The sequence below is a fragment of the Coccinella septempunctata genome, chromosome 9, assembly GCF_907165205.1.
Source record: "Coccinella septempunctata chromosome 9, icCocSept1.1, whole genome shotgun sequence".
Lineage (NCBI taxonomy): Eukaryota > Metazoa > Arthropoda > Insecta > Coleoptera > Coccinellidae > Coccinella > Coccinella septempunctata.
The window spans coordinates 5,096,334-5,109,089 of NC_058197.1; the positions used below are offsets into that span (position 1 = coordinate 5,096,334).

The 12,756-nt window shown below is 33.6% G+C and overlaps 1 protein-coding gene across 1 annotated transcript; it reads left to right on the forward strand.

Moving 5' to 3' along the window:
• The first annotated feature begins 1,986 nt into the window (after positions 1 to 1,986).
• On the forward strand, positions 1,987 to 7,385 carry LOC123321010. The gene is made up of 6 exons (XM_044908511.1): positions 1,987 to 2,735; positions 3,221 to 3,281; positions 4,688 to 4,779; positions 5,693 to 5,785; positions 6,643 to 6,942; positions 7,139 to 7,385. Exons 1-6 carry the CDS (start codon positions 1,987 to 1,989, stop codon positions 7,383 to 7,385), a joined length of 1,542 nt encoding a protein of 513 aa, XP_044764446.1.
• The last annotated feature ends 5,371 nt before the right edge of the window (positions 7,386 to 12,756 follow it).

The window sequence follows — 12,756 nt, forward strand, 5'->3', positions numbered from 1 at the left end:
TTCAAAACTGCCTTCATTCCTAATTTCATTGCATATTTTCCACATGGCTTTAGTCTTATTATCCGAGGTTTTAATTTCTAGCATCAATGAGTATCCAGTGTAATATATTTCAAGGGAAAATGTATATTGAAAATATTTATGAAGTCATTCGAGAAGCTTTGCCATTGCTTATTATCCTGGAAGCTGATGACGTTTTGTTTATTTGTTGAAGCACTGGAACCGACTGGTGACGCTTGAAGAAAATCCTATTAACAGCTACTCCTTCCGGCCAAAAATCTGCACTCATGGCATCCTGCAAATATTCTGCCGGAAATGGAACTTTGAATGATGAATATATCTCCGGTTGCCTTGATTTCAATTTTTCACATTTAAAGTCTGGTATATGCGGTTTGAAAAAATCACACAGCTTATTCTCTGTAGTGTCAGGATTTAGTCGGAATACATGAATGTATGACATTATCATTTTAGGTACCACTGAGTTAGTTTTCTGAGTACCAATTATTGGTTTTGGGGATTTTCTTGTTGCGCTTGTATTGCTTTGGTGACTCTTTGTAGCGAATGTATCCAGTATGATGTTGTTCGTTTTCCTCTTCTTCTTCACTACCACATTCCATTTTGACTATCAAACAATATAGCATATGTATGAGTTTTAACAAAGGTAAGTGAATGAGGTACCTCATAAGCCCGTTAATTGAAAACACACAACTCATAATAACAGTTTTATGATTTTCAATTTGAAGCGCGAAATCAGAATACTCTTCCTTGTATTTAATATAAATATCGACAAGAAAATGAACATCCTGAGGGACAAAACATGAGTAAGACGTTGATTGTTCCTTTTCTTATCGAATAATTATCGATGTTCAGAAAATACTCTTTCCAATTACTTTATCCTAATTTTTTTTTCTTTACAGAATGGACGCTTTCCTGTTTAACGCCTTCGGAATTAGTTCCGAACCACTTGGCCAACTCAGTAGAAAGGACATCGAAAAGAATTTGGGTTTGGAAGAAGACAAAATTTTTGCTGACTCGAACAAGATCTATCAACCTGATTCATCTTTGTCTAAAAACTCCGGAGTGAGATTCGAATCACAGCAATCAGCTTCCCAACTCAGCGAAAAGGTTTTGTGTTCGGAAAAAGCCAAAGTCTCTACCGAATCTTACAAAATGAACCAATATGATTATTCATTGTATGATGACATCTTCGGAATGAGTTTAGCATCTCAGCAATCAATACCCCAACTAAGCAATGAGGAAATGGAAATGATTTGTTGTCTGGAAGAAGCCAAAACCTCTGTTGATTCGAACAAGATCAATCAACCTGCTTCTTCCTTGACTAACACTTTCGGGAAGAATCTCGGATCACAGCAATCAACTCCTCATCTCAGCGATGAGGAATTCGAAAGGATTTTGTGTGTGGAGAAAGCCAAAATTTTTGCCGAATCGAACAAAAAACAATCTGATTATTCATTTTCTGACATCTTAGGAAAAACTTCAGAACCTCAGCCATCACCACAACAACACAGCAATGAGGAATTGGAAATGATTGTGCGTCTGGCAGAAGCTAAAATCTTCGCTGACTCGAACAAGATCTGTCAGCCTGATTCTTCCTTGTCTTACAACTCCGGAATGGGATTCGAATCACAGGAACTCAGCGAAAAGGTTTTGTGTTCGGAAAAAGCCTCTGCCCAAACGAATAAAATGTACCAATATGATTATTCATTGTCTGATGACATCTTCGGAATGAGTTTAGAATCTCAGCAATCAATACCCCAACTAAGCAATGAGGAAATGGAAATGATTTGTTGTCTGGAAGAAGCCAAAACCTCTGTTGATTCGAACAAGATCAATCAACCTGCTTCTTCCTTGACTAACACTTTCGGGAAGAATCTCGGATCACAGCAATCAACTCCTCATCTCAGCGATGAGGAATTCGAAAGAATTTTGTGTGTGGAGAAAGCCAAAGTATCTGCCGAAGGGAACAGAATGAATCAATCTGATTATTCATTGTTTGACATCTTCGGAATAACTTCAGAACTTCAGCCATCACCACAACAACTCAGCAATGAGGAATTGGAAATGATTTTGCGTCTGGAAGAAACCAAAAGCTTTGCTGAATCGAACAATATCAATCAACCTGATTTTTCCTTGTCTAATAAACACGGAGTGAGTTTCGAATCAGAGCAATCATTTTCCCAACACTGCGAAAAGGTTTTGTGTTCGGAAAAAGCCAAAGTCTCTTCCGCATCGAACAACTTCGACAACTTCGGAATGATTCATGGTCAACTCACTGATGTCGAATTTGAAAGGATTTTGGGATTGGGTGAATCAAATGTCTCTGCCGAATCGGCCACGCAGATAAATCGATCTCATTCCGACCAATATATGACGGATTGGAATTCGCTTTTTGAGCAGGAGCCAATAGAAATAGATGATATGTTTAATGGACATAGTTCCCATCAAGCACCGGACACTCAACTCCGAAATTCGATTATTTCACCAGATTCGGGCATCTGTGATGAAGGATTAGCGGAATCCGATTCATCTTCATCAACTCCACCTACCTATTCCCAAATTTTCGAAGTGAAAGATCAATGTTTACAACAGAAGGAATGTTACCGAACATCGGTACCCAAGTCCACACCCTACGTCTTCAAAACGAATTCGGGTTTATGGAAAAATCGCAATTACGAAATAGTTGAAAGTGTGAGGCCAACAAGTATGATACCAAAAAGGTGAGTGATTTCTACCATATACTACCACTTATATTCAAAACAAAATATATGCAGGTCGTTCCACACTTCGCGCCACCTGACGATTAATGTTCATTTTCTAACTGATGATTATTCTAACCGAAAATTGTGTATAACATGCATTTTCGAATCAGATACGTGGAAAATGCTTTGTTGGACAATTCAAGCAGATAACGTCATTCTTAAAACATAATAATTTTTTGTTAATTGAAACTTGATATAAATCCGAAATAAATTGAATATATATAAATATATATATCAAAACAATTGAAGAATTTTGGTAGACCCGTAATGATACTTCTTTAACGTATTTTCGGAATTGCATGAACAATTCTTTCAGTTTTGTTTTAGTAATCATATTTTTTTATCACGAAATTTCGAAGAGACTTCAAAATTTTCACCAAAGCCGCAATATAGCGGTTCATTCCAGAAATAATACAGAGAATAACGAATTTATATTTTTGCAGTGACGTTATCAAGCCAAAAGTGAGAATAAGAGAAGGTGTCCGGAAACTGCAAAAACAGAAGGTAAGTTTTGTACTATTATTAGGTATGAATTCAATTATTATTCTTATTCGTGTGTTTCTGCTGACTGAGGTTCTACACGAAAGTTATTTCAACTCTAATTCATATTTTCAGAACTACAAGAAACATAAATCTTAACTTTTACTAAGTATGAATAAAAGATAAATTTTTAATGGGAAATAAACAATAAAAAATTTGTCGGCAGATAGAAATTCAATTTCAATGGAAAGCTCCGAAACATTCATCTATACAGCGGGTATTGAAATTTTTTTAATTCAAATATATAAAATAGAACTCATCAAAATATCTAAATAATTTAACTAAAAATCACCTATATGAATCACTCAAGATGCCGAAGCTAGCATTCCTCTCACTTCTAGACTACTTTGTGTAGGTTGTAATTGATATCGATTCTCGTTCATTTGTTGCGAGATGCCTGTTACAATCATAAAATATTTGGGAAATTTGTTGCATAGTAAAAGGAGGGATAAACAACGTGGAAATATTGTGACAGGATATAGTGATATTAGTGCTTCCGTACCTTTACTCCATTTTTGACGCCTTGCGAGAGTGTGCAGACATCTAAATTATATGCATTTTCAACTGCTGAAATGAGAACAAACACGCGAACATCCAAAGTTGCCATTTAATTTCATTTCCAATCATAAACCATACACCCAGCATTGTTCTAAGCGAATCCATATTTCAGATTCAATCATAGGGAGAATATTTTTATTATTTTCATAATGAAATGAAATAATTATTGTCGATAATGCAGATCACAGACGGATGTATTTTATGGAGGTTTATTCCAACTTCGTCATTTTGACTGTTTTGCATGAGCAGGTGATTTTAAGGGAAACAGTTTATTTCATTCTTCTTTAAATTCTGCTGTGAAAAGAGAAACACTAACCTTGTAGTTATATATAAGAAATTTAGTATAGATTCTCCACGAGTATATGGGGAGTGTTCGAATTTGAGTAGAGATCTCGTTCACACTTCTTTGAGTTATCAATCGAGGGTTCGATCCTGTTTGGGATAATCTTCCGGACTGTACAAATCAAAAACAATAACGATTCACATTATGGCTTGATCAACTGAGACATAGAGAATATACGGAAAGAATATCTGCATTCTTGGAAGTTGGAAACACGAATCTAATTAAATACGAAATGGTGGAGAAAGAAAATGGTTGTCGAATAATGTACTTTAATCATTATTACACGCACGACGTATCAGAGAATCTTTGGAAACGAAGCTCTTTGTAGACAAGTACCGGGTACTAGATGTACCTATGCATCTGAACATTTTCATTTTTATTTACTCGTCGTTCGAATTGACGCGTCCTTCATCAAGTTTTAGGTTTTCATTTTTATAAATAATAAAATGAATTTCCTTGGAATTTTCAGGTATTCAAGTGTTCCAAATGCGAATTCTCTTCATACTTCAGGGATATTCTGGACCAGCATATCCACAGAACACATTTACAACCAAATCAAGAGTAAGTAGAGAACAATTCAGAATTCAAAATTTATAATATGTAGTACCTAACTATTTTATACACTTTATGTGAAAGAAATTCAACAGGTGAAAATAATTAGAGGCATGTGTCATATTTAATACATACATTACTTATAATGCTTTCAATACTTTCAATCAATTCTAAACAAATATGTTTATATATCTATGCCAGTACGATGTGGGTGATTGTCTTTCAGAAATCTCTGACGTTACCACATTTTCGTGTCATCGGAAAAATGTGGCTAACATATTTTTTAAAGAAAAGCCTCGTGATTGTACTCGTAGATACTCGATAAGCTTCGTTTTGCTGTCAATTTCAAACTTCGATATCCTGATCGTCCCTTCAGTATTCAATTCATTCATTTCATCGAAGAATGCATTATCGATCACCATTATTTTTTTTTGTGATGGCCTCTTTCGACGAAGAACCTAAAATTCATTGAACTTGTTGTATAAATAGCTAATATTTCAGTCAAGTCGAAAGAGCGCTTCGAATGAAACCTCATTATGAATTATTCTTAAGCCGATTAGATACATGGCAGAACAGACTTTTTCCGCCGACCTCTTAATAATATAATCTCATAAAATCTCATTTTGAAGCGTTGGGTATGAAGAAGAGGAAAGAAAAAGTCTATAAAGCATTTCAGTGGTGGAACCTTGTATTCAAATCATCCGGTTACATGTTTTGGTTTACGTCATTGTCAAACCAAAAATTCTGAAAAGTTGTTACTTGTAAGTGCAAAATATGAGGTTGAGCAAACTTAGAAAAGGTAAAAAATAATAATGTTACGTTTCAGTTAAATCTCTCTCTGAAACTCACGATTTTTTAAGTTCCATTGTCATATATATAATTGTTATGTTTGCATATTTAAAAATTTTATTTATCATTTCAGATGCAAGCAGATACAATCGAATGAACGTGTTAATTTTACTATCAACGGAAAAGAAAAAGCACCCCATTCCTCTGTTGCTAATAGGGCGTCTATGTAAGTAAATATAATAAATTTTTATAATTATTTTTCAGAAATTTCAAATATTTTAAATTGTACTGTAATCAATTGTTATTGTTCATGTTGAAAATAGGTTGCTCATATTGATGTACATTTTTGTGAGATACTTAGAATTATCTGGAGAAATTAAAGAATAGCATTTTTCGTAATCGCTTCGCTTACCGAGTGACACTTTGGATCGGAAGTTGGCATGAAATTTACATTCGCAATAGACTTCGTAATCGATAGGGAACATGAGCTTTAAAGTTTGCTTTGTATCGTATCTGTCATAATGGAAATAAATAGCGTTGTGAAGTATAGGGCGAATGGAAGTATTGTACAACTTTAACTAAATTGAGTCCAAGCAACATATAAGGGGAAGAATTGAGAATCCATGTTGCGTTTTTAAAGTGAGTTGAATCAATATATCATCAGATATCACTTTATCATTGCCCCTACAAAATACTTCTTCCAAATAACCTGTTGAATATTCCTTATATGCGCACACTGAACATTGAACACATAGGCACACGAATAGCGACGAATAGTCAGTTCGGCTCTGTAATCCGATGTGAGAATAATCTTTTGATTCCAGCATTAGAAACAAAACAACATAAAATACTTCGCGAGATGTATGTATAAAAATTATTTGGTATTATCGAATTGACTACTTATTGACAACTTAGAAAACAAGGATTCACAACCATTTCACCATGATTCCTTAGACTTGTAAGCTCAACTAAATGTTTTTCCGAATGCATTGTTTTTTGAAACATCAACTGAACTACGGGTCTTTCGTGAGATTTTAAAAGGAACGAGAATAGTTCATCATAACTTATTATATTCTCTTTCAGAAGGAGTAAGAAATTTACCTGCACAGATTGTTCATTTCCGACGACAGATTTGAGAATATTTCTGAATCACATATTTGTGATACATAAATACCGCTGGTACAAATGTCCAATCTGCCGTGTTTGCACGACATCTCCAAATGCAAGCATGGAGCATTTTCGAAAAAATCCTGATCACATGATACCATATGGGAAAATAAACTCACAGAAAAAGATAATTCAACCGAGACGAGAAAAAAAATACAGGTACAAGTCGGATGAGAACTTGAACATCGAGGTGAAGAAAGAAGGTAACAAAGAAAAGTGAGTATACATCTATCAAAAATTCACATTTCCGCATAATCATCATATCATATCCTATCAAATTATTTTGTCTTCTCTCAAAATGGGTTTTTATTTTATTATAAATATAAAACAGTTTATTGTGCTTGGAATTTTGTAGCCACTTCAATCAAAAATCACTGAGTGAATATTTTACTATTTATTTTTGCTTTTTCAGGATTGTTATAACACCCAAACCTCATTGTTTCAAGAAGGGGAATAAAATAGAAAAAAAATTCTACTGTGAGGTTTGTGAATTTAAAACACTTAGCTACAGTACACTGATGGTACATAAGAATAGGAATCATAATTTGGCTATGAGATGCCCAGGGTGTTTTCGTCACTTAAATTCGATAGCTGAATTGATAAAACATTTAATGGATAGTCCCAATCATATGACGACTTATCTCAGATTTCATTTGTGATTTTGGAACCTACGATGAACGGGCATTAACGATTCATAAGAAGAGGAAACATTTTCAATCAATTCATGACGGAAGTGAACGAAGATCCGTGAAGGTGAAAATATCTAATGTGAGTAGAAAGTATTATTCCTGGAATCGAAAAGAAGAAAATGAGAAAAGTATGGACGTCACTGACACAATCGAAGTAGATTCTTACGTTTGCATATAAACTAGAAGATTTCAAATAACCGACTTTGCAATAGAGGCAAACGAGAAATATGAAGTGAAACAACGTCTGAACTTGGGTACCTAAAACATATTGTATAATGAACCAAAATTTAACCCACATTATTTCACTACTGATTAATCGATCGGCCAAGGAGAATTACGAGAGAAAATATGGACCATAACTGAACGAAAGAGAAAAATTACGACATTTCTTTGATAGTGCTGTTCGAACATCCATGAAAGTGAAAAAGTATAATTATTGAAAATAAATTTTACGAAATTTCAGAGTTGTTTTATTTGACTTCACAAGAAAGGTGAAATTTCTTCTGAGATAGCACATAATATGGCTAGTAAGGGTAGGCAATAAAGGCAGACCTATCCTTTACCTAAAAAGAGCCTAAAATCTTTAGGCTATTTCGCCTTTGTGGAATCTACTAAGTAATGGAGATAATTTTTTTCACCCATCATGCCTATCCTACATTTCTTTTCAATGTATTATGTAATCGAAGAATATTTGATTGAAACTTCTCATCAAACATTCAGCGATCTCTACCAGCACCTGCAATCCTACTGCTACCTATACGTGAGAGCCATAAATTAGAAAAGAACCATTAGTAACAGACGAATGTTATTAGCGAATCGTACACCCCGACTGTTTCGCCTTTTCGAGTAGTCAGGTACATAATTTCGAAAAATTTCGAAGTAGTTAGGTTGAACAGTGGGTAATCATCCTCTCCAAAAGAAGCAATTTTTTGGCATTTATTTGCATTCAATTTTTTGGCGTTTTTTCGAATTCATGACATATCTTTATTTCCTATTTTTACTATTATTATTGGACCAAAAAATATGGGCAGTCCAGGGTTCAGTCCTCTATAGCATTCTGATAATATATACCGAAACACAGAACACGGCCTTATCACCAGGTGAAATGGACTCGAAGGCACAACTCAGTTTAGCAAGGCTGTGGTCAATTTCAAAAATAGAATAATAAAAACATCCCTTCCATTATCAAATTCCAGCTGCTCCGTAAGCCCCAACCGTTTACAAAATTGACCACAAAATTCACGGTTTTACCTCCGGTGCATTTAACAACAAGAGTAATATACCTGAGAAACAATATCAAATATCGTGGAATTTTGTGTTCCTTATTCTCGTGTGGTCAAATCGCATAAACTTCTTCCGCAACTATTTTCAAACCGAATCAATGTCTTCCTCTTTATTTTAGATCCGTTATATGTTAAAGTTTGTGACTTAAATATAAAGTTTCTTCTTTGTTTCTGTTCTCATTATCTATCGCAGATGGTAAAAAATTTTCACCTCATTTATAGTGATAGTGGAAGCTGAAAGTTTGAATGACTTTGAATTTTCTCATTTTATGTATTGCTCTATACCTACATAGAGTCCAACACTCCAAACGTTATTTTCAGAAGGATGTTAAATATCTTATATCTGGATCAAGTTTTCTACAAGAATCGAGTACCATCCGTCACGGTTCATGAAACTTTGTCTACTATTTGGATATAAATCTAAGTGCAAGTGCAAGGTGAAGTGTAATTGGCCATTGAGAAACGGGAGGAGGAAGTTTGATGAAAGGTTGTTGATTTAATCTTGATTCTTTCAAAAATATACTACTAAAGCGAAATTTCTTTCGTTATCGGTAATCAGCACCAATCCTTCACTATAATTTTTGGCATCAATGTTTGAAGAAAGTTCTTTTCATTACAAAATTTGCCAGAACATCAACTGTACCTACTACTTTCCTCGGTAATGAGAATTTTAATTCCGTTTCAGTAAATAACTGCATTGCAAAATAGGGGATAATTTCAAGGAATCAACTATGTAATTATTGTGTTCAGGAATAAGGAACAAAAAAATATATAATTATAACATCAGCTGTTCCATTCAAAACTAGATTGGAGTTTAAACAATATTCAATATAAAACACATCAAGACTATGAGAACACACTCAAAAATAGAACAGCTGTTCGCTGAATCGAAAGTCTATTAGACTGCTTTAATTCTTGAAAATATTTGTTTCTAGATTGAATAGATTTAGAATATTAACTCGTCAGTTCATTTCATTGTTACAACAGGCTCCATAAAGAAGAAACAAAATAATTACGGAACCTATCTTTTAATACATCGATAATCCTTCAAATTCCAAATTTCCTGTTGTAGTGATGTTATAATGCCGATTATAACATCCGAAAAACGAGTAGATTACCTACTTTTTTACCGATACATAAGGAACTGAATGAAAGAGCAGAATAATATAAATCGATATCAGCAATGGCCAAGCGGCAAGAGAAAACACCACAAACGTTAAAAGAAATAGATCGCGTGAAGCTGATGCACGAAGGATGCAGGCCTGCAGGATAAAGCAGAACAACAAATCAGCCGATCAAAGACAAGCTTGGTTAACGTAATTTGCACTAGGAAGATATGCTTGTATTTCATTACTTTTATGCAACAAATATTTATTAGTTGGAAGTTGCACATAAAACTCAGATATTTTCGAACTATATAAGATCGAATGAAATAAGACACTTCTTCGTGTTAATAAATTGTTGCGCCGAAACATGTATCTTCTACTAAAATATATTTTTTTTTGTCATATGAAAATGCGATTGTAACTTCATTGATATTTGTATTTAAGCTGTTAATTTTATTTCAAGCTTTTGTATTCGATAAATTTCATTCATAATAAATAATGATTATTATCACTCAATTTATATGGTTTTAACAAACTATGAATTTGTATGTAAATAAACGTTTCTCTCAGTGTAAAGAAGGTAAGTAGCACTGACCGCCAACTGCTTATCTGGCCTAATTAGTCTATTCAAGGATGTAGGAACATGATAGAGTTAGAGTTAGTAGATAAGATTCATTGTTAAGTCTTCGAATAAACCGGAAAAATGTCAATGGGGTACCATACATATCTTCGTATGATACATGAAAAAACAGAGATAAGAACCTTACAAAAAACTGTCTGTTTGTCCGTACAAGTGTAATGATGATGTATTTGTGTGAAGAATTAGTAATAGGATTCATTGAACAGAATTATGGAAATAGCCCATAAAGTCCTACCTACCTACTTTCAGGTATATACAGCTTTACCAGATACATTTTGAATGTCGACATTTACCATTTACTATGCGCGCTTGGAATTTTCAGGGCAGTTCTTGTTTGTTCATGGAAAGAGTTCGGTAGAGTTATAGGCATCTTCAATTTTTTCTCTCTATAAATTAGTTGGGCATCTCAGAAAACGCTCGACAGATGAAATCGAAATTTGTCATTACTTTTCGGAACAATATCTTTGAACCAAGTTCTAATTCACACTCTCATCTGAATTGTATTGTTGAAAGCAGTAATCTCAAGAAAAGTCTTGTGGGAAAAGGCGAAGCAGCGATGAGTGAATCCGGTACCTGGAGTAGTGACCGCTCCGACATTACTAACAGTTCGAAATAAACAGTTAATGCAGTACCTACCTTATTGTCATTTTTGAAGGGGATTTTGAGATTTTCGTCCAATAAATCTTTTTTTTCAGTTGGTAGTTGTTTTATCTCAATTTTGAGGATTGGTTTTCGAGACTGGATTCAAGTGTGTTAATTATTATCAATTTTAGGTCAATAAATGTCATGAAGTAAAAAAATTCCGAGTATGTTACCTTCTCCATTATATACAATGGCTAAAATTGCAACATTGATGCTAAGAAAACTTGTCCAAGTTGAACTGGGAATCAGAAATGATTTTCTGAATGAATTTTGTGAGAATGTTATGGAAATTCATATGTATATCCACTTTCTAGATGAAAAAATTCCTGTCTGAGGGTAACAGATTTGTTTTTTATGTAAATCCTTTAATTTTGAGGTTTTTTATCCAGGTTATTCAATTCACCTCCTATTCTTCGTAACTGATTTGACATGTACAATGTACAAAAGCTTCATTATGCTATAAAAAGACGAGTTACATATGTCCTTAAACATTGACCAAAAGTTCATTTCATCGTGGAAAATGATGAAAACTGACATCTTCACAAGAAATTCGTTATCGAAGATTTGCTCGAAGGATACAAATTATGAAAACTTCACGAAGCTTTTCCCATTATCACGAAATAGATAAATATATTTTCAACTGATTAAGACATATTTCTTATGAAAGATCTCATTGAAACACCAAAATATTCTCCGTTTCTCGATGTATACAAACATAAGTGCATTAACTTTTTATTTACAAAAATTGACACCAGGGGGCGTATCGCTTGTTTTGAATTCCCAATCACATACATATCATATCCTATTCCACACGTTAGCTTTCAAATGAAAATATTTATATTCAAAAAGTTATTCAGAGATCCATGGACACAAAACTGTCCTTCAGATCAAATAGATTAAATCGATCTATTGCAAGGAATTTCAAAGTTATTATATAATTACATATATGTAGGTAGGTATAATTATTTATATTCTCATATAAAATAAAGAATAAATTGAATTCCTTATATAACTACACAGTAACAAATACTTAATTAGTAATGTAAGATTACAATGGATTATAATATCTAACATAAAGATATAAATTTTTTGAATCAAACACATTTTATGTATCTTACTCCTAGTCACAGTTCAAGAAACTTCAACGAATATCATAATTTTCCATGTTGACTCTAATAATAGCTTTCAGTACATTAAGCAGTTGCAAATTGAACAAAACAAAATGGCGTAATTATCACGTCATGTCTTCTTAGGCATTGCGCATGTCTGAAACTTCTATGGAAGTTACTTCTTAAAATGTCGGGATCAGTTTGAAGTGTTCTATCGAGACATTGACATTATGAAACAGTGACTTTATAGCTTTTCGGTTCAGTTTGTGATTAATATTGGAATTTTTCTATTGCGAGTTGCGACGGATATGTGAGTATGAATATGAATTTCTATAATTTTTCCTCTTTCATTTTCTAATTACGACTAATTTTAATATCCTGTAGAGGTAATATAGAATATAACCGAAATCCCCAATAAAATTCTATCCCGGCATTTCCAAGGGAAGCGCGGTTTCAATGTGCAATCCTGAAACAACATACAGAGTGAGTCTTTGAGAATATGAATTTCTATAATTTTTCCTCTTTCATTTTCTAATTACGACTAATTTTCAATATCCTGTA